This window comes from Pelodiscus sinensis, chromosome 16, assembly GCF_049634645.1.
Source record: "Pelodiscus sinensis isolate JC-2024 chromosome 16, ASM4963464v1, whole genome shotgun sequence".
In the NCBI taxonomy this organism is placed as follows: domain Eukaryota; kingdom Metazoa; phylum Chordata; order Testudines; family Trionychidae; genus Pelodiscus; species Pelodiscus sinensis.
In genome coordinates this window covers 32,442,415-32,464,061 of record NC_134726.1, presented here as the reverse complement: position 1 = coordinate 32,464,061, position 21,647 = coordinate 32,442,415, and the positions used below count along the sequence as shown (strand labels likewise).

General features: G+C 48.8%; 1 protein-coding gene across 1 annotated transcript in view; it reads left to right on the top strand.

Moving 5' to 3' along the window:
- Window positions 1-17,909: 17,909 nt before the first annotated feature.
- Window positions 17,910-21,647, top strand: part of MAP2K3 (mitogen-activated protein kinase kinase 3) — a 96,906-nt gene continuing 93,168 nt past the window's right edge. The window contains exon 1 of the mRNA XM_075899695.1: window positions 17,910-17,940. Within this exon, the coding sequence (XP_075755810.1) occupies window positions 17,925-17,940 (16 nt within the window). The 5' untranslated portion in view covers window positions 17,910-17,924. The remainder of the gene's footprint in view (window positions 17,941-21,647) is intronic.

The following is a 21,647-nucleotide window of genomic DNA, read 5'->3' as shown; positions in this document are numbered from 1 at the left end:
CCGCCTCCGCCTCCGAGAATATTTCCAAACCACCAATGAACATCAGTCTGACCTACCAGATCCCCCCTATCAACATCAAAGGAAAAATAATTCTATATGGACTCCCCCTGACGGTCGGAATTACTATCTGGATTTCTATATACACAGCTTCCGCAACAACGCACAGACTAACATTATTCGCAAACGACAACAAGCGACACACAATCTCAGCCGCGCTGAACACCATGCCATCCAGAGTCTCAAAAACAACCTGGACATTATAATCAAACCAGCTGACAAAGGGGGTGCTGTGGTCATTATGAATAAGACCGACTATAACCAGGAGGCAACCAGACAACTCTCGAATACCACATTTTACAAACCTCTCCCCTCTGATCCCACCTTGGAATACCAAAAGAAACTACACTGTCTCCTTAAAAGCCTCCCCACAGCTGCTCGGGAACAAATCCACACAGAAACACCTTCTGACCCCCGACCAGGATTGTTCTATCTACTTCCCAAGATCCATATTTTATGATTCATTTCTCCCTGCCCCAGTTGATTCATTCCTTCCCTAGTGGAAATTAGAGAGGCATCTGAACTCACCTGGCTTCCCTGCTAGGTGACACAATGGAAATCCGAAATAATTTCCTCCCCTCCCTCCCCTGGCTTACCTACAAGGGGAAATGCTATGTAGGTACAATTACACCACTAGGCTACCTCTACACTACAAGGTTTTTGGGCATAAACAGCTGTTTTTGAGCAAAAACCTGGGGAGCATCCACACTTCAAATGAGCTCTAGCGCTATTAAATGGACAGTTAAATGGCAGAACAGAGGGCCTTTTCTGCTCTAGGTAAACCTCCTTTTCTGAGGCATAACCACTTTTAGCGCTACATCTATTGCACAAGAAAGCAAGCGTGGACGCTCCAGAGGGGTTTCTTGCCTAAGAAACCCCTATGGAAAAAAGCACAGGTGGTCTGATGGCCATTCCGTGAATGGCCATCAGAGCTTTCTTGCGCAAGAGCGTCCAGCAGTGTGGACGCTCTCTCGCGCAAAAGAGCCTCGCAAAAGCGAGGTGCTTTGATGTGTGGATGTGGTCTTGTGTAAGAAGCCTTTGCGCCAAAAAACTAGCGCTACAGATTTCTTGCGCTAGAACACTGCAGTGAAGACGTAGCCTTATAGTCCTACCAACAGAGATCCTCATGTGGACATCCTTGTTACAAAATTAAAGTGCCTTTTTCTGGTTTAGTCCATGTTAGCTGGATAGCAGTTGAAGGAACACACCTGTCTCCAAGGAACTTATTTTTCTCCGTGGGTCACAAAATCACAACAAGTGATACCTCCAGGCTTATGTTAATTACATTAGTTTGCAAAAACAGAGTTAGGAACAAAGTTACCTTGCGAAACCAAAGCTGCTGGAGAAAGTTCCTGGGAAATGTGTCTTGTGAATTGAGCAGGCTCACAAGTTTATCAAAAGAAAACATGTGCTTTGGCTTAGCCACCTCAGGATACAATCAATGTTTACGATTAATGAATAATTGAACTGGATAGTCAATGATTTTTTTACTGTGGTTGCAAATCGTGCACTGAGAGATAGATGGCCTGTTTTTCCAGTTTCTGCTCCCTTACTCTGAGCCCCTTGGCTCTGATCCATGTTAAGAGTTGCTGCCACCTTTCTCTTACCTACTTTTTGCCAGTAGTGAGTTCCCCTGTACACAGTGAATTCTTCACTGGTTCGCACCAGATACTCTCAGTCCACTTTGTGTATTCGAATTTAGCAGACCAGACAACCCAGGTCCTTTATTGAGGCCCTGATCCTGCAATGAACGCCACGTGGGAAACCTCTGAGCCCTATTGGTGCAAGGGTCTGTCAGTGTAGACCTTATTATAGTATCTCAGTCTTGACTAGACTGAATCTCAACCAAATGTGTTTCCTCTATGCCCGGGTCTCCACTGGACACTGGATTGTTGTTGCATTAGATACTAAGATGGGGGCTATGTAAATACTTGACTAGAGAATTAATACAGGTTCCCAGTATAAATTTGTCTGATCAATTTCACACTGTGCATAGTCAGACTGTGGACCTCATTGCCAAGGAAGTTATGTGGGCCAAGAATTTAGCAAAATTCATACAGGAACTGGACTTTAAATGGAAATCTAGAATACGCAGAGTCATCCTCATACTTTAGGTCTTAGTCCAAATTGTTGATGCAGACGACTCACCATAATTATATCCTTTGCTGGAGTGTGGGCTTAGGGTTAGGGAGATGGGCATGGGGTGAAGGAGAGGGCTCTGGAGTTGGTGGGGGAGCTCAGACCTGAGGCAGCAGTTTGTGATGCAGGGTTGCGGCGTAGGCTTACCTCCAGTGGCTCCCAGTCAATGGCACAGTGTGGGTGCAGAGGCAGGCTTCCTGCCTGTCCTAGCACCACAGCCTGGCCTGTACCCCAGAAGTGGCCAGCCTCAGGTCCTGCTCCTAGGCGGAGTCATGCAAACAGCTCTGCTCATTGCTCTCGCCTGCAGGCGCCTCCTGTCCAAGCTCTCACTGGTCAGTTCCCGGCCAATGGGAATGCAGAGTTGGTGCTGGGGTAGGGCAACACACAGAAGGCCCCCCGCTCCTGTGAGCCAGACCTGATGCTGGCAACTAGGGTTGCCAGGTGTCTGGTTTTGAACTGGACAGTCTAGTATTTGAGCTTTCTGTTCAGGAAACAAATTGAGAAAATATAAATGTCTGGTATTTTCTAAATAAGAGGTAATGTAGATTGTGATGTAATGGAATGAGATGGAAGGTAGAATGTAGATTGTGATGGAATGGAATGAGATGGAATGTAGATTGTGATGTAATGGAATGAGATGGAATGTAGAATGTAGATTGTGATGGAATGGAATGAGATGGAATGTAGATTGTGATGTAATGGAATGAGATGGAATGTAGATTGTGATGTAATGTCAAGGGTGTCTGGTATTTTTGTTGAAACCCTCTGGCAACCTGACAGTGGCAACTTTTGGGGGACAATGTGGTCCACAGTGCCCGGACAGGCAGGAAGCCTGCTGTCTGACATGCCCATTGCCAACTGTGGGCCATGGCCTGTACTTTGAAAACCAGTGCTGTAAAGCATCTGGGGCTGCTGGAGCAGATGGACCGAGATGGGATCCAGTACATATGGGAATTCCCATGCTGCTCTTTCTCTTGGCCAACGAGTGTGAGACGTCTGAGTGAAACAGCTTTAAACAAACTTAATCAGATACAGTTGAAGAGCTACTGGAGAAGACTACGCTATAGTTATTCTGTCACAAATGGTAGGGAGCAGAGAATAAGAATATTTAATACTTAGTAATACTTTGTCTAGAGTGCCTTTAAACCAGGGATGAGGAATTTTTTGGGGGTCAGGGGCCTCTGATCCACAGAAAAATCAGTCAGGGGCTGCACACAAGTGAGAACACTCACTGATGTGGCCCCCAGACCTCCAACTGAGGAGAAAGTCACTCCCCACATTCTCCTTGCACACCAGAGGCTAGAGGGGCCCATCTAGTTGATTTTGTGTGCTCCAGCCCCACAGCAGGGCAGCAGGGAGGCTGGAACGCCAGCGTGGCCCTGAGCCTTGGGGGCTGGATCCAGGCAAACCGGGGGCCTGAGGTTCCCCACCTCTGCTTTAAACCAAAAACCTCAAGGAGATTAACAAACTAGCAGGGCTGTCCTTAGGCATACACAGCATCTGCAACTAAATTTGGGGCACCTTACTATTGTCCCAAATGTAGTGGTGCTCCACGTTGCATATGCCTAGGAATGGGATGTTAAGCAGCCACAGGCAGTGCTGGCTCCGGTGGTCCCATCCCCTGGCCACCTTTCCCTCTACAGACTCTGGCCCCATCCCTGGGCTGCCCGCCCCCATGGGCTCAGTGTTGGCTCTGGCAGCTCCTAGCCCCACCTCCCGGCCAGCCCCCCTCAACTCCGCCGGCTGTGCACTCAGCCCCTGCTCACCAGGCGGTGGTGGAGGAGCAGGAGGCGGCTGTGCAGTCAGCAGCTGGAGAGATGTGGCAGTTTCCCCTTCAAAGCCTTCAAAGCACCACTTCTCTCCAGCTGGCAGCATGGCCACCCTCTACTCCTCTGGACTGCCATGCCTCCCGCCTGGTGCCCTGAGATTGCAGGTGAGTCTCCCTCCCTGCCCTGCTCCAGGGTTGCCAACTCTCCTTGACCTCACAGCCGTTGCTTCCCACAGCTTCTGCCTCCATAGCTCCTCCCCTCCCGCCCCTCCAAGCAGCCACTGTCCCCATAGGGCGGGTGTGCCGGTGCTGGACTGCGTAGGGCCCCAGCACCGGCACGGATGGCCCTGCAAACTTGAATTAATTAACGTCATCAAGTCTTTGTCCAAGTCACACCCCTCACGAGTGAGGGAAGGCGCTCCACACCCCTTTAGCAGTGAAGGAGCTGGCTACAATGAGTTGCCCTGACAAGGACTTTGTGTGTGAGCCCAGGCATGACACTTAGCTCCTCTGTCTCTTGGCTTTCTTCCTTGAGGGTGGTTTCAAAGCTATGTACAGTAAAGAGGATGAGGAGTTCAGATGCTACAGTAATGGACGTGATGTGTTCCTTAACAGGGAGAGAGCTACGCTTCATAGTCTTGACTAGCAGCCCACTGCTATTACTAGAAGACAGCGCTGTCCTCTGCACAGCTCTGCAGGGTCACGTGACAGATTTACCAAGAACCGGGTGAATTAAATGACAGGGAGTATTTCATTTCATGCAGACACAAGCAAGTTGCACATGCTTGGATCCTTTCAGCAGCCTCCTGAAAATATGTTGCAATATCAGACGCTATGGATTTATTTTCATGTTGCATGAGGGTTGTGCCCTTTCTAGGACTTCAAAACTAGCACTCAGATGTCATAGCAGCATCTCTCCCAGCTGAACTAAGAATTCCCAAGAGCTTTTGGTAACTGATCTCTTCTATCGGGTTTCCAGCCATGGAGAGGCAAGATTGTTACATGTCATTGGCTAAGATCATGGAGTGGATGATCCATGGATGATCCACCTACCTAGCCATACATGGATCTCTCAGTGCCAGAGCCTACAAATCTACACACTGACCCGCAGCATGTAAAAAACCCTTAGGAAATGGGGGGTGGCCTTTTAGGAATGTAACAAATCCATTTGCTTATGAAAAACTAAAAGAATATTTGAGCTCTGTTGGGAATTTTATCTGTATCGCTGTCTGGTTGCCTTTGCCTCAGGCTAGTCGTTCAAGCTACTTTTGACTTTTCACAAATGCTTATTCACGTGGGTGGCATATGAACCACCCCCTTCAAGGAGGCTAGCCCAAGCCCCACCCCTTTTGCCTGAGGCCCCGCCTTTACCCCACCCTTTCTGCCCTCCTCCCCTTCTGGAGCCCCAAGCTCCCTGGTGGCCAGAAGGCCTTTGTTGGAACCCCTTGAGCATTGTCCCACTGACCCTAGCTTCCTTGAGCCCCAGCCTGCCAGCTGGTCTCGGAGCCAGCCTAAGCCATCCTAGCTGGCCCAAGATCCAGGCAGCTGGCCCAAGCTGAGCCCCCCATGGCTTCAGGGGAAAGGGGGGTGAGGGTGGGGCCAGTGCAGCTAGGGTGTGTGGGGTTAGGGAAGGCTTAGTCTCCCCTGGTCTATTATACCAGGGATGGGCAATAATTTTTGAATGAGGGGCCGCTCCAAGATTTTGATAAGGGGTCAAGGGCCACACATTTCTATGGAGGGGCTGTGGGGTCTGGGACAGAGGTTAGGTGAAGAAGAGAGCTCGGGGTAGGGGACTGGGATGCAGGAGAAGATGTGGAGTCTTAGAGGGAGTTTGGATGAAGGAGGGGGTTGTGATTCAGGCCAGGGAACTGGAGTGCAGGAGAGGGTTCTGGCCTAGGGGAGGGACATAGAAGGAGGCGCAGGTTCTGGGAGGGAGTTGGGTGCAGGAGGAGGTGGGGTGCCAGAGGCAGGCTCTGGCTCAGAAGTGCTTACCTAAGCAGTTCCCGGCCAACAGCACTCTGAAGCAGGCTTCTCTGCCTGTCAGCAGCCCCCAACAGGCTGTTCCATGGGGCTGTCTGTGCTGCAGGAAGCGGGGAGCCACAGGGATAAGCCAGCCACTTTGAGTGGTGCTGCTCCATACTGCAGGGGCAGATGGGCTGTATTAAAAGCCTTGGCAGGCCGGATCCAGCCTGCAGGCCATATCTTGCCCATGCCTGTATTATACCCATGTTTAATCAGCAAAGCAATAGCTGCAGCCCTCGACAATCAGCTCACACAGAAGGAGTCACAGGCGGCAGAGAAGGTAACGGTGCTCATAACAGGACCGCATTGTAGGAAGACAATAAAAGTTCTCCCATTGACTTCAAAGGCACCAGTATCAAACCCAGCTAGGGTTGCCAGGTGTCTGGTTTTGAACCGGACAGTCCAGTATTTGAGCTTTCTGTTCGGGAAACAAATTGAGAAAATAGAAATGAGAAAATATAAATGTCCGGTATTTTCTAAATAAGATGGAATGTAGATTGTGATGTAATGTCAAGAGTGTCCGGTATTTTTATTGAAACCATCTGGCAACCCTAAACCCAGCCCATCGGCCTCTTATTCTGTGACACCAGGATTCAGGCCTTGAAATTCTTTCTCATTATTACCCACAGCGACGTTTCATGTGTTTTTATCCTGTACCTAGCACTGACGTCATGTTATTGTATCAAGTTTTGATGCTCAAATATTGTATTGCTACTTCTGCAGCACTTTTCTCATGGTGGAATCTCCATCCCTAGAGGTTTTTAAGTCTCAAGCCCTGGCTGGGTTGATTTAGTTGGGATTGGTCCTGCCTTGGGCAGGGGGCTGGACTTGATGACCTCCTGAGGTCTCTTCCAGCTCTATGATTCTATGATTTTGAGGATCTCAAAGTGATTCAGCGAGAGTGCTGAATTGACCTTCATATGCAAAGTTGGCAGTTTCCCTGAGTCTGAACAAACACAATATCTGGATGGCCCGTTATAAAATCTGCCTTCCTTACATTTAACCAAAAGCTCAGGATAGAACACTTCCAGCTCACTCATTAGCCTCATTAACGCTGGCACTATAATAAACAGGTTTTTTTTCTCTCCCTTCTTTTTCTATTGTAAATTCTGAGTCCCCCCCCCTTGTTTTTCTCCACTCAATCTCATCTGAAGAAGTGGGTTTTGCCCATGAAAGCTCATGATACTCTAGACAAGGCATGTCCAAAGTCCGGCCCGCAGGCCAATTGTGGCCCGTGTTCCGGTTTAATACGGCCCCCGCTTCCTCCCCCTCTCCTGGCTCCCCAGCGCTCTTTTGAACTGGCGCGCCCAGTGCGCCGCTTCCGGCCGCGCCGCCACCGCCCATGGCCTCTGCGGTCCTAGAGCCTGCCCTGTAGGGCACGTCCGCAGCCCCGCTCCCCCGCTCGGCTGCGGGTTCGCCCTGCCCCCGGGCCGCCGTGAGGCCGGCGTGCCCTGCACTCTCCGCCCGCCTCCGACCCCGCGGGCCCTCCACCTTGGGGCTGAGAGTGCGGGGACGGCCCTCACGCATGTTCACTTCTTCAAATCTGGCCCTCTTTGAAAAAAGTTTGGACACCCCTGCTCTAGACATTTTTGTTAGTCCACTACAGGACTACTCATTGTTTAGAAACAGTAGTTTATCTAAGCTATGCAGCAATGTGGGACATAGATGAGAGATACAGAGAGGCTGTTTCGTTCCACTCTTTTTTTGGGGCTACCACCTCTGGTGTGGAAACCAGCCCCTATTGAACAATGCAGAGCAATGCTGCACAGTGGTTTGGGAAAGGAAACGAAGAACAATACTTAATTGGTTCAAACTAAAAGCCCTTCAGAGAGGCTGATGAATGTAATTACTAGCAATCGGGCAATGGGATTTCCCAAGATTCGAAGGGTAACAACTCTGCATTGGCAAAAAGTCCCACAGGTCAAGTGGGTCAAGACCTCACAGAATTTACTGTGAACAGGAAAAGCAGCACTCCCAGGAGCAGAATTACCCATTCAATGTTGACACAGAGGGAGGAGGGCCTCCAGCCTGTCTTCCTGCAGTGGGTATCTGGGAAGTTTTCATTAAAATATGGATCAAGTCCAGTTCTGTTCAGATCTGGGATCATAGGAGAAGATGGCTTACTGACCTGGGCTACGTCTAGACTGGCCCCAAATTCCGGAAAAGGGATGCAAAGCAGGTAAGTCAGCATAGGGATATCCGCGGGGGATTTAAATATCCCCCGCGGATTTAAATAAACATGTCTGCCGCTTTTTTTTCCGGCTTGGGGAAAAGCCGGAAAAAAAGCGTCTAGACTGGCGCGATCCTCCGGAATAAAGCCCTTTTCCAGAGGATCTCTTATTCCTACTTTCAAGAGATCCTCCAGAAAAGGGCTTTATTCCGGAGGATCACGCCAGTCTAGACGCTTTTGTTCCGGCTTTTCCCCAAGCCGGAACAAAAGCGGCGGACATATTTCTTTAAATCCGTGGGGGATATTTAAATCCCCCGCGGATTTCCCTATGCTGACTTACCTGCTTTGCATCCCTTTTCCGGAATTTGGGGCCAGTCTAGACGTAGCCCTGTAGTCTCTTATGTCTTAAAGCTAGAAGGAATTATTATGATCAGCCAGTGGATCTCACCCATACACAGGTCAGAGAACTGCATCTGGTAGTTCATGCTACTGATAACCTGTAGTTGGACTAGAGCTGACAGCTAGTCTTGATTTAAAGATTTTAATGATACAGAATCCACCATCTCCCTTGGGAAGCTGTTCTGAGGGCTAATCACCCTCCCTATTAAAAATGTGCGTCTTATTTCCAATCTGTAGCTTCTCATTCTGTCTTCTCTGCTAGATTAAAGAGCCCTCTTGTACCAGCTGTTGTCTCCCCATGCAGGTCTTTGTAAACCACCATTAAATCAGCTGCCTTATTTTTGATAAGGTGACTAGATCCAGATCCTTAAATGCCTCACTATAAATCAAGATTTCCAGACCTTTAAACGTGCTTGTACTTGCACACTCACCCAACTCCCATTTCTCAAAATCTAAGTGTGGACTCCAGAACTGGACACAGCATTCCAGTGATGATCTCACTAATGATCTCGCTAATTAGTGATGATCTCACTAATGCCAAATCCAGAATCAGTTACCTCCCTTCTCCCATTCAGAAGGGCCCTGTTTATACATCCAAAGATCACGTGAGCCCCTTTGGCCACAATCTCATATTGAGAAATTTGATAATAGAGGGCACTTCTTTCTAGCAGAGGTGACTGGTGAAAAGGGGTAGGAGGGCCACTGCTCTGTTCCCCAACCCTGGGGAAGGGCCAGGACAACACCCCTCCACCTCAGGTCCTGTTTCTGCTCGCCCCTGCTCTGCCCTCCCCTAGCCTCTTTCCTGTCCTAGCTCTACCCCTGCCTCTTTCCCTTCCCCCAAACCCTGTGGCCCTGGGGGATTAGCGGGGCAGAGGGTTCATCCCCTCTCCACACGCACCGGCAGTGGTGGAACCACATGGCCCCAGCTCGCTCTGTTCCCTGGGCCGCATTGCTCCATTTCCCGTGGGTGAGGGCAGGGCCGCATCACTCTCCTGATGCTGATGCTGCTGGTGAATACGGGGAGACCAGCCTCCTGCTGTGGGCACCAGCATCTTCACTAGTCCTCCCACCAGCCCCCGGCCCTCCCTCGGCATTGGGAGCATGTGCCCCCTCATGCTGCCCCCATTGCTTATGCAGACAATGGTGTAACAAGACCCAAAGGCAGTGGAAGCTGGACAAATTCAAACTAGAAATGAGGTGCAATTTGTAACAGGGAGGGGAATTCATCACTGGAACAACTTACCAAAAGCGGTGGGGCATTCTCTGTCACGGGACATTTAAAACTCAAGAGAAGATGTTTCCCTAAAAGATAAGTTCTAGTTCAAACAGAAATTCAGGGAAACCGGCGACCTGTTATACTGGCAGTCAGTTTAGTGCTGTGTCTACACTGGTGGGTTCTTGCGCAAGAACGGCCGTTCTTCCGCAGACAGTCCACACTGCCCGCCCTCTCTTGCGCAAGAAGATTTACAGTAAAGCGTGGGAAGAGAGGGCTTCTTGCGCAAGAGCTACGCTCTTTTCTAACAGGTTTTAACCCTTTTGCACAAGAGCTCTTGCGCAAGAGGGCAGTGTGGATGCGCGACAGGGGTTTCTTGCGCAAGAAAGCCCTATGGTTAAAGTGGACATCAGAGCTTTCTTGCGCAAGAGAGCGTCCACACTGCTATGGATGCTCTTGCGCAAAAGCACATGGCGGTGTGGACGTGTTCTTGCACAAGAGTTCTTGCACAAGAACCCTTGCACAAGAACCCGCCAGTGTAGATATAGCCTTGATGTTTTCAGTGGTCCCCTCCGTCTTTATAATCCATCAATCTATGTTCAGAGGGTTCCTTCTCCAGAGTCACTATTTGCCAGGATGCAGACACCCATCCCAGCCCTCTGACCACAATTCTTTGTTCTAACAGCGATGCCCCGGAATTTAGCTGTCTTAAAACTGTACAGTTCTGGGCTGGGTGAGCACTCGTCCTGAATGGGGTAGGACTGTCCTGAAATGCCAAATGTCTATGTCCAGGGACCAGGCTGAACCGCTGCCGCATGTGCTGCCCCTGCCTAAGGCTATGGGGTGGTGGCAACTTCTTCCCAGTGGAGGTGGTGGTGATAGGGCTGAGATGGTCGTTAGCCACCTCACCACAAAGCCCTGCTCCTTCCTTCTCCTCTCCCCCTGAGGCTCTGATCCCTGGCCAGGTCGGAAGCTAGAGCTGGGCAGTAGTATGAGCTGCTTTGGGTGATGTGTACCGGGGCAGACACATAGGATATAGGCTGCCCTCTGCTGCCCTGTTTCTGCCCAGAGCAGGTGGAGGGTCTGAGGCTCTCCATAGTGACCCAGGCTCTGGCTTCTGGCCTGGCTAGGAGGTAGAACCTATGGAGGAAGAAGAGGGGCAGGGATGAGCAATACTTTTTGATGGGGGGGCCACTCCAAGAATTTGGTAAGTGAGTAAAAGCCATACTTTTTAAGATATGAATGGAGACGGTGCAGGGTCTAGGATGGAGATTGGGTGCAGACGGGAGCTTAGGTACTGGGGCGTAGGAGGGGCGTATAGGGTTTGGGAGGGGGGTTGGGTGTAGGAGAGGATTCTGACCTGAGGAAGGGGAGTAGGAGTAGGTGCCTGGTCTGGAAGGGAATTGCAACCAGGGACAGGAGTGCAGGGGGAGGTGCAGAGGGTTTGGGTTGTGATCTGGAGCAGAAGGGGATTGTGACCAGGGGCAAAGAGTTGGGGTGTGGGAGTGGGTGCTGGGTGCAGGCTCTGGCCAGAAGGCGCTTACCTAGGTGACTCCTGGCCAACAGCCTACTGGGACCCTCGGACAGGCTCCCTGCCTCCTGCACCCCCACACGCTGCTCAAAGTAGCTGGTTGCTGGGGCCAGCATGTGCATCTCTGCGCAGCATGTGTCATGAAGGAGGGGAGCTCTGTGAGTTGCCTGTGCCTGCCAGCACGGTCCAGCAGCTCCCATTGGCTGGTTTCCAGCCAATGGAAGCTGTGAGGATTGTGCTGAGGGCGGGGGCAGCATGTGGAGATCCCCGTGCCTGCAAGGGACACATGCTATACAGAGATGCACACGCTGGCCCCAGCAGCCTTGAGCAGCGTGTGGGGTGTGGCAGGCAGAGAGCCTGCCTGAGGGGCCCACTGAGCCGCATGACACTAGAAGGCACGCCATATTTTGCCACAGCTGTTGTGGGGCCTTTGGGAGGAAGAGAGGAGGAGCAGGGGATTCCTGGCAGGAGATCATGGAGGGGACGTGGCTCCTATATGTGCCCCTTTTTTGCCTTTAGAAAAGGGGGTCACAAACTAGCTGGTGAAACCTTGTTGTGAGTTCATCACTGAGGCTACGTCTGCACTACAGATTTTTGCAGAAGAAAATATGCTAATGAGGAACTCATTAGCATAAGAGCCACATCATTAGCATATTTTCTGCCGTTTCTTTTTGCGCAAGGGGGTTTTGCTCAAAAAGAAGCAGCATAGCTACTTCCGTTTTGCGCAAGATCTTTATGCCTCTCTGGGACAGGCATAAGGATCCTGTGCAAAACGGGGCTTTTGCACAAAGCGGAAGCGGCTCACTGCTTCTTTTTGCACAAAAATCCTTAGCACAAAAACAGATCGAAAGAGAGGATGCAAATGAAGCGTAAGAAAATGTTAATCTGCGCTTCATTTGCATTGCCTCTTCCAGTAAAACTCGTAGTGTAGCCGTAGTCTGAGACTGATAAGGGTGGCAGTTAACATGATTGTAAATATAAGCCCAACCTAGGACAAAGAGAACATGAGAATCTCCCCGGAATGTTTGCTGAGTATTGTTTTGGGGGAGAGAGAGAGAAGAGAGAGAAAGCAACAACAGCTAGCCAGAAGGAACATCTGAAAATGCTGTGGCTGACCCTGCAAGAAACTTAGGGGGAGGTTTTTGGCGCAGGGTGCAGGCTGGAAAGAGTTCTTGCTGTCATGAGCAAAAGAAGCTGTGTGGCTATTTGCTTCCTTGCTATTTGCTCAGACACACAGAGCTTCATACATTCTTTGTCAGTGAACAAAACTGTCTCAAAGAAATACCTAACTGCTACAGTTTCTGCTCCCAACTGGAACATCCCCCAGGGCCCAAACTAGCCACTCCGGCCAGAAAAGGGGCCACAGCATAAAAAGTAACTGATTTCATTTCAGACAGCAAATTACACTGCCGCCTGCTAATAGGCTAGCCCTGTGCTCTAGCTGACTTATTTAGCTATTGTGATACCAGAGTGCATGCGTGGGGATGAGAGCAGAGAGAAGGTATGTTCACACTACAGAGTTTTTTCGGAAAAAAAACTTCAATTACATCCACACTGCAATCACGTTCTTTCAAAAGAAAATCGAAAGAACAGACGGTTTTTCCAGCATCGGTAATCCTCTTTCTACAAGGAAAAAGCCTTTTTCTGAAAGAGCTCTTTCGGAAAAAGGCGTGTGGGGATGGGGAAGGGGGAGTTCTTTCGGAAGAAGAGGAAAGAAGAAAAAGCACAGGTGCCTTGGTGGACACTCCATCCATAGTAATCACAGTTTAAATGTGAGATAATGTCCATTCAGTGTGGACGCTGTCTTTCAAAAAAGCACATTGCTTTTTCGATGCTCTTTGGCAGTGTGAACGCTGTCTTTTGGAAGAAGTTTTTTTTTCTGAAGATCTCTTCCGGAAAAGCTTCTTCCAAAAGAAGCCTTCAGTCTAGGGCTACGTCTGCACTGGCATGATTTTCCGGAAACGCTTTTAACGGAAAAGTTTTCCGTTAAAAGCATTTTCGGAAAAACACGTCTAGATTGGCAGGACGCTTTTCCGGAAAAGCACTTTTTCCGGAAAAGCGTCCGTGGCCAATCTAGACGCGCTTTTCCGCAAAAAAGCCCTGATCGTCATTTTCGCGATCGGGGCTTTTTTGCAGAAAACACTACTGTGCTGTCTACACTGGCCCTTTTCCGGAACAGTTTTCCGGAAAAAGACTTTTGCCCGAACGGGAGCAGCATAGTTTTTCCGGAAAAGCACTGATGATTTTACATTAGATCGTCAGTGCTTTTCCGGAAATTCAAGCGGCCAGTATAGACAGCTGGCAAGTTTTTCCGGAAAAGCGGCTGATTTTCCAGAATAACTTGCCAGTGTAGACACAGCCTCCATGTAGCCAGAGGAGATCAAGACAGGATTGGACCTAAAAACCAAACCGTCTATTTTAGAATGTCAGCTGACATTCTAAGCTCGTTGTAAATGTATAGTGCTTGGTAAGTTGTTCCAGTGGCTAATCACCCTCGCTGATTTCCCATCTGCACTTGTCTATCTTCAGCTTCTGGCCATTAGATCTTGTTCCGTCCTCTACAAAGGGCTGGACAACTCAGACGGACATCGGCGGGAATCAAGTGCCCTCATTCAGCCCTAGAAGGGCTAAGCATTATAATGCTGATTATTAATGTGCTGAACACCCTTCTTGTCAGCCTGGCTAGGGAGAACATTCAGCACTAGGTGATGGCGGCCAATTCCAATAAGGGTGTGGAAGTCTCCTCTGAACCAGAGGTTTAGCCTAGCACTTTTGTGGTCCCCTAGTCTCTCTTCCCATTGGTTCTCCCAGGATGGAGATGCACTCCATAGGCCTGCCCCTGCCTTTCCACCCTGCCTGCATTCTTGATAGAGCCGGGGACAGTAAAGAATTTGTGGAATGAAGGTGGGGGGAGGATATTCAGTCCTTACATGAGTGAATTGTCTCTGTGTGTGTCAGTCAGGCAGCTTACTCAGCTTGCTGTTTAATGCCGCGTTTCCTCGCTGATGTTATTAAAATATGTGGAGGGAAGGTACAGTTGATTAAAGCTCAGGGTAGGGGAGAAGGTCAGTGGGCTGGTTACAGTACTCACTTTTCTCCACTAGATTCCTAATGAATTTGAATCCTCTATGGCAGGGGTGTCCAAACTTTTTTCAAAGAGGGCCAGATTTTATGAAGTGAACATGCGTGAGGGCCGACCATTTTGCCTGACATTCTTTGAACCGTTAAAATTAAACGCAAATTAACTATTTTATGCAAAGTTTATTGCAAACGGCATACTTTTCATTTCGTCACATGGATGACAAATCTAAACAGGTGTTAAATCACTCTGCCTTTCATATCTGAAGGCCAGATGAAAAAAAAAAATCCAGGAAGCTGAAATATATGTCAGGAACATTGTAAAGTACATTACATATTATTGGTAATAAAGGTTGTCTGTCAACTTTTAAGTTCAAAAAATAAGAACAGGAACATAACGCCAAGTATACATGTTGTGTCCAAATATATTTATAACTGATTTAGACCAACTGACATTAACTGAGATTTTACAATGTATTCATCTCAATACATATGGATTCGTTGGGGGCCATAAAAGATAGATATTGCCAAATTACCAGTGGGGCCGTATTAAACCGGAACACGGGCCGCAATTGGCCCGCGGGCCGGACTTTGGACATGCCTGCTCTATGGGTTACCTTAAAATGTGTTGGGTAGCTGACACCTACAGCTCCATTTTGAAAAATGGCCAAGAATCATGAGTATTTCCACTCCGGGGTGCCCTAACTGAGGTATTGGGGGAGGAGGGGGAAGGGAACTGTCAGAAGGGCTGAACATCAGAACTTCCCATTCTTTTTACTGGGAGCTATGGTGGCTCAGCAGCTCTGACCAGCACATGCTATTAATGGAAACTTTTGCACTAAACTCCAGAGGTTCCAGGTTCAAATCTGCCTGCTGGCAGTTATAGTAGGAATGCTGCGGGAGCAGGAAGTGTCTAATTTCTCCCTTGGAAGTCATGCTGGCAGTCAGCTTCTGTTGGAGCAGGGGCTGCTGCAAGTCCTTCCTCGCTGTGGTCAATAAACCCTGGCCATTAAAATGCAAAGCCAACATTTGTGCTAAAGAAACCAGGAGGGGCCAGCTTTAGAGCTGAAAGCCAGTTTCCCCTAAGCCCCAGCAGTTTCTGGCCTCTCTGCTGAATCTACTAGTGCCCACAAGGGGGCCGAGAGATGCAGTGATTTTTACCACATAGACACTGATCTACTGGCATGAGGCCATCAGTCTGTTATCAGATAGTGACAATGCTGTTACACCCATCCTGGATTTGAACCAGTGACCTACACAGGGGAGACTTAGTAACTCATTATCAATCTCCGAGCTAGCCAGAGCCCCATAAGGAATTCCATTTAGCATGGGACATTTCTCAAATCAGTTCCATTTCTCGTCCCAGAGGGTTAGCCATGTTAGTCTGTAACTGAAAAAACTTAAACAATGAATAGTTCTGCAGCACCTTAGAGACTAACAAAAAATCATGGGCCGTTGGTGAAGGCAGGACTGGGGGAAGCAAGCCCCCAGCCCCCCCTCCAGCCCCCTCCAGCCCCACCCCTTATGATGAGGCCCCACCCCTTATGCTGAAGCCCCACCTCCATGGGGAGGCAGGGCAGCGTGCTGTACATGCTCTCCCCCTCCCAACCATGGAGAGGTGAGCGGGTGGGTGCATGCTTGCCACAGCTTCGGGCGGTGGGGGAGTGAAGGGTGCACAGCATGTCCCCAGCCTCCTTTCTGTGCTAAATGAGGCTAATAGAGGGGGCTTTAAGTACCCGGTGCTTAGCTTTTTATGTCATTAGGGAGTGGAATGTAGCAAAACATCCAGGTCAGCTCTTTGTTCAAACCTTGATTGCAGGGGTCAAACGTGTGCCTCATTTAGCATGGACACTCGAATTGACTATATTTTTTTCTTTCTCTTTCCCTCCCCATCCTTTCTCTTTCTCTGCTCTTTATTTGTACCTTGGGCTCCTTGCTCCATCCATCTGAAGAAGTGGGTTGTGCCTATGAAAGCTCATGATGCCAGCTACATGTTTTGTTAGTCTCGAAAGTGCTGCAAGACCATTTGCTGTTTTTTAAGTTTTTCCATTTCTTAGCCTTTTAATATTCTTCCCACTAGGTGGCACAATCAGCACAACTGATGAGTCCCAAAACAAGTCCTACAAACAGCCTTTCCATCCATTACATTCTGTGGCATTCCTGGGGGCAAGTCAGGGCATTCTTCCTGGTACTTGGGGCGACACTGTGATGAGGCAGAGCATGGGGAGTTTCTCTGGGCATATCTTAAAAGCATAGAGCATAATCCCAACGGAAGTACTTATGGGGACTGATCATTGAATCCATACATGATGCCAGAATCTTGGGAAGGAAACAGCAGGAGCAGGCTGAGAGGAGGCAGCCGTGAGGGGAAGGGCTATCAAGTATTAGGGAACCACAGGATCTGAAGATGGGTGGCAGAGTGAGAGACATGTGGACAGAGAGACATTTGGTCATCCTAGAGACTCTTTCAGCATGGGGAAAGAAAGGAGGTGGTGGGAATGGATTGGCAGGGGCGAGCGGGGGAATAAAGCAGCAAAAGGAGTAACAGGGTGGGGGCTTTAGAGAAGAGAGGGAGGCTGTGGGATTGCGATTCATCAGGGAGGGAAAGCAGCAGTAGTGAGGACATACCAGAATTCGTGTGGCTGGTAATTTGTCTTCTTCTAGCAACACTCCGGGAGGTAAAAGTATTGGCCTGAAAGCATACTCTGGCATCTGCCTGGAAATTGGGTGTCCCACACTATTTCAGAGGCTGTGTGTGGAATGTCACTGTGTTGTGATGATCTGTGGGGCAGTGATGACGGTTCCCTGGAATTTGATGACCTCTTACTGTCATGTGATTCAGCTTGATGCAACGGGGCAGCATTTTGAAAGCAATACGATGACATTCTGATGATGCAACACAGTGATGCTCTGTTGCAACGTGATGTTTTGCAGCACCGTGACCATGTTCTGACACGATTCGGCCCCCTTTTGCCTCGTCCCGGCGCCGCTTTGATGCTCGGCAGCAGTGTTTTGCTGAGAGGCAGCCGTGTTTGGGGATTATGCCTAGCACATTTGGACGTGGCACGGTCACATTTTGCTGCAACGTGGTACTGATCTGCCATAGTGGACAGGCCGGGAGGGGGGGAGTTGACTTGTCCTAGGCCACTGTTGCACCAGGCTGGCTACGGTGCAATGTGCTAGCTGATCTTGCCCCCTTGGACCAGCCTCCCTGTGGTGGATGAGTGACTATCTGGGGTCAGGAACCGGGTCATCGTGGAATTTTGGGGTCCCCACCCCACAGCCTCCAGTCTAGAGGTCAGCACCCTGTGGCTCAGGAGGGCGTGGCTACGACGACCACGCCCCCTTCCCTGCGGGGATCCAATAGCGATCGAGTTCCGGCTGCGGGGGTGTGGCTGGCTGCGCTCCGCCCAGCTGCTTGCCTCACCAGTCCTGGGCTCAGTTTCTCACCGTGCTCCAGCTGGGAACATGCTTCGGCCCCCGGCCTCCGCCAGCGCCTAACCCCGCTCAGCGCAGCAACCGGCCCGCGCCAGCCCCGAGACCAGCCATGTCCCTCCCCAGAGGTAAGAGAGTCGGGGGAAAGGGGGGTTTCTCTCCAGCTGCAGCCCCTCGCCGGGTTATAGGCTATGGGTCTCCCGGGAGTCCCCCCTGCCCTGTGCTCCGCTTCTGAGTTACAGCCTGGGGGCGGGCTCCCCTTTGTGGATTCCCCTTCCAGGTTACGGGATTCCCCTGCCCTCACTGCGGGTGATAGGCTGGGGGTCCCCCCCCATGTGTTGCTCATGGGGGGCTCCCTTGCCGTGCAGAGTTGTGTCTGGGGGTTCTCCTTGCTGGTGGCTGCAGACCTTCCTGGAGCCAGCTTCCTGGGCTGGGTATAGTCTGTCTTTCACCTGCTGCCCCATCTGCATTCATTGTAGAGCCGAGGCGCCCTGCCAGCCTGCTCTCTGGTTCTCCTCCTTCCTTACAGGGCTGCCCAGCCTGCAGCCGGTTCACCTAAACTCCTCTCCCCACCTCCTCATCCCCTGTAACTGCATGGTGTTTATATTGGCTCTGCTCCAAAGCTCCTGGATTGACTACACGGCAGCCAGTGGTGCGGGGGGTGGATTCTAGTGTAAGCTCTGACAGCAGGGCACCTGCCGCTGCTACTTGCACCTGGTGGCAGGTGTGTGTTTTGACATTTCACATCACTTGTTATTTTACTCTTACCCCATCAATACTGGAGAATGGGAGGGAATTGGCTACCTGCAGGTGGAATACTGCTATTGTACAGGGCTGAGATAGGGTGCCCTTCTCAGTCTCAGCTGGTCTCTTGTTGGTATGGGGAAAATGGCATTCACTGGACAGGATCAGCCAGCGATGGAGGAAAGGGCTGGTTCACAGACAAGGCGAGTGACCAGCATGTGCCTTGACACTGCTAATCTGATTTACAGGGACAGACTGTAATAAGAGACCTTGAATGCAAAGTGGATTCACAGGGGGTATTGGTATTGCTTGCTCCTGGATGGGGATGTCTCTTGTGGAAACTTTTGCAGGATTAGCAACCAGAGTTGTAGCCTGGTTACAGTGAGTGAAGTCTCTGCAGTTCCGGTTGGATCAGACTAAATGTTTTCCCTCTGATATTCTTTGGACACTGTCTGAAAACCAAGGGCTGGAAGTGGTGGTTGAAGAAGGAGCTATGGCACTTCTGAAGCTCTGGGCTTTACATTCATATTGAATGCTGTGTCAGAGTATTCAGATGGAGGGTTTTGCATTGGTTTCTTTCTGGGTGTAGAGAGAGCGAGACAAGAAACCTTTATAAGCATATTCCTCAGTCCTGACTCAGGCATTGAAATATGGATTGGATGGCCTGTGTATTACTTGTATCGAGTTACATAAGCTGGGAAAATACCTGATTGTTGTTGACTAATCTTTCACGTGTAACTTACCTGTTATCTGCATACTTGCTCTGCAGCCAGCAATTGATAGGTAGCAGTAGTTACAGCTCTCTTTTACTTTACCTCAGTAATGTAGAATAGAATCTTGAAAGTTCAATTCTCTTGGAATCAAGTTGTTTTTAAGGAGTCTGGCATGGTTGTAGTTCTGCATAAACAAGTATGTAAAGTCCTTGGAACAGGGAACCTGTCTTTCAGTCTTGCTGTCACTTACATAAATGCATAACTTGAAGCAGGTGAATAGTTTTATAGTAACAACAAGCAGTCCTCTAACAAAGGTATAGGATAGTGAGCTTTTGTGGGTAAAACCCACTTCATCAGATGAATTGGGGAGAATGAAGTGGGTTTTTACTCACACAAGTTCACGATCCTATGCCATTTTTAGTCTCAAAGGTGACACAGGACTACTCGTTTTTAAAGTTACTGACCAATACGGCTCCTCCCTCAGAGTTCTATAGTAGTCAGTGGGGAGGGGAATATGTGCATAGCACACACAAATATTCATAGGCTTGCGGCCTAAGGTGTTAGAAAGCTGCATATAATTAAAGTTGCTCATAGAGAGAGAGACTCTGATTGAAAACCTCAGAGCTTTGGTTTTACTGCATTAAGCTACTTACTGCTTGGGGTCAATTGCTTCAGTAAATTTGTGGCTGAATAATCAGCTGAGCGATTTCCATAGATGGATCAAAGGGGCAGTGTGCTTGGTCTGTCTGTTGCTGAGGTGTTGCATATATTCCAGTATAAAAATTGAGTAAGAATGACTCTGGTTTTTATTGGCAACGTTAGACAAAAATGCAGTAAGTAAGCCTACTGATTAAACAATTTGCTAAACTGAATAACTGTCTGCTAGAGACAGTATCAACAATAAAAACAAAATACGAATACAGTAGTAAGCGTACCTTGGTATATCAAAAGTTAGGGGTTGTATTGAAGTGCACACAAAACAATTGTCATCACTCTCTTTTATTCTGATCAGTTTGTAGCCACGCTGGTTCAGCATTTTTTGTATGGCCATCATAATGCAGAATCCTTATTGTTGTGTATTTTGTATTTTTAAGAAAAATACAATGGGGAGTCAGGCCAATTTGGTATTCGGTCCGAAAGACTTGTTCATAAGTTCTGGAGGAAGTGTTCACTTGAACAGTATAGGCAAAAGTGCAATAAAAATAGTGTTTATTATTATGATGTTATTACTTAACTAGATCTGTGGGAGAGATCTATTGTTCAACCATTTTTTTTTTTCAGAAGAAAATCTCTTTTGCAGCTTAGTTAAATTTGCAGTGTCCTATGAATGTACGTTTCTGTGGATGTGTGAGATGCAGGTGATGTAACTTTAATAGTGTGAGACAGAAGTGCATGTAAAAGAAAATCTGGCTTTTGAGCAGAGCTGTGTTAGATATTTCACTGGATCTGACATAGCCTGGCTTTACACATGCACATCTGTAAGGCCTTGCCAGCATTGCCGCATGTGTACTTATTATGTGCAACTGACAAACGTGAGCATGTGTCATGAACGTTGTTATTTGTATAGGTCCAGTGGTATGCCTTGTGCCTTATTGATGAGTAAGAAGACAAGCTCTCTGCCCTGAGGTACTTGCAATCCTAAATTAGGCGACTTACATTTTAGGTACTTTGGTGTTCCGGGGTCTCATAAACAATATTTTTTTTTATGCGTAACAGCTATGACAATTTTCTTCCAGGAAAAAAAATTGTCAGACAAAAAAAGACACAAACAAAGAAGTGACAAAAACAAAGAAGAGATTGTGGCACACCTGCGAGTTGTTCACAGAACACCAGTGTTCCACGGAACATAGTTTAAGAAACACAGGCTTACATAATGAGAATTGACATTGGGGTGGGTTGAGGAGGAAAGGAAAGGGAGTAGGTGGAGCTGGAGAGAAAAATGATTCATGATCATTTTGGTGATGTCTTGCCTTCTTAAGATGAAGAGGGAGCAGATGACATGTTAGTGATGGCCAGCAGGAAGGGAATACATGAGATTTAGTTGTTACTTCTCATTTGTCACTGGAATAAACTGGATTTAGATTTTTGGGGGACTTTTCTTCTCCCAGGATGATGCACAGGAAACTTAAAATCAGGGCTCATGTGAGTGGATGAACAACACGTAAATATGACTTTATTTTAAATGACTGTCTGAAACGGGGAATGCGGCCTTGAGTTTCCTGTTTGCTGTGTAACCCTGGTATGAATCAGCAATGCTATAATGGTTCTGAATGGAGCTGCTGACTCATCTTCTAAGGAACATATGCTAGAACAAAGCTTCCTGGATGGAAGGAGGTCCGTCAGCTCAGCTGCTTAAAGAGGCAATAGTGAGCTGGCTT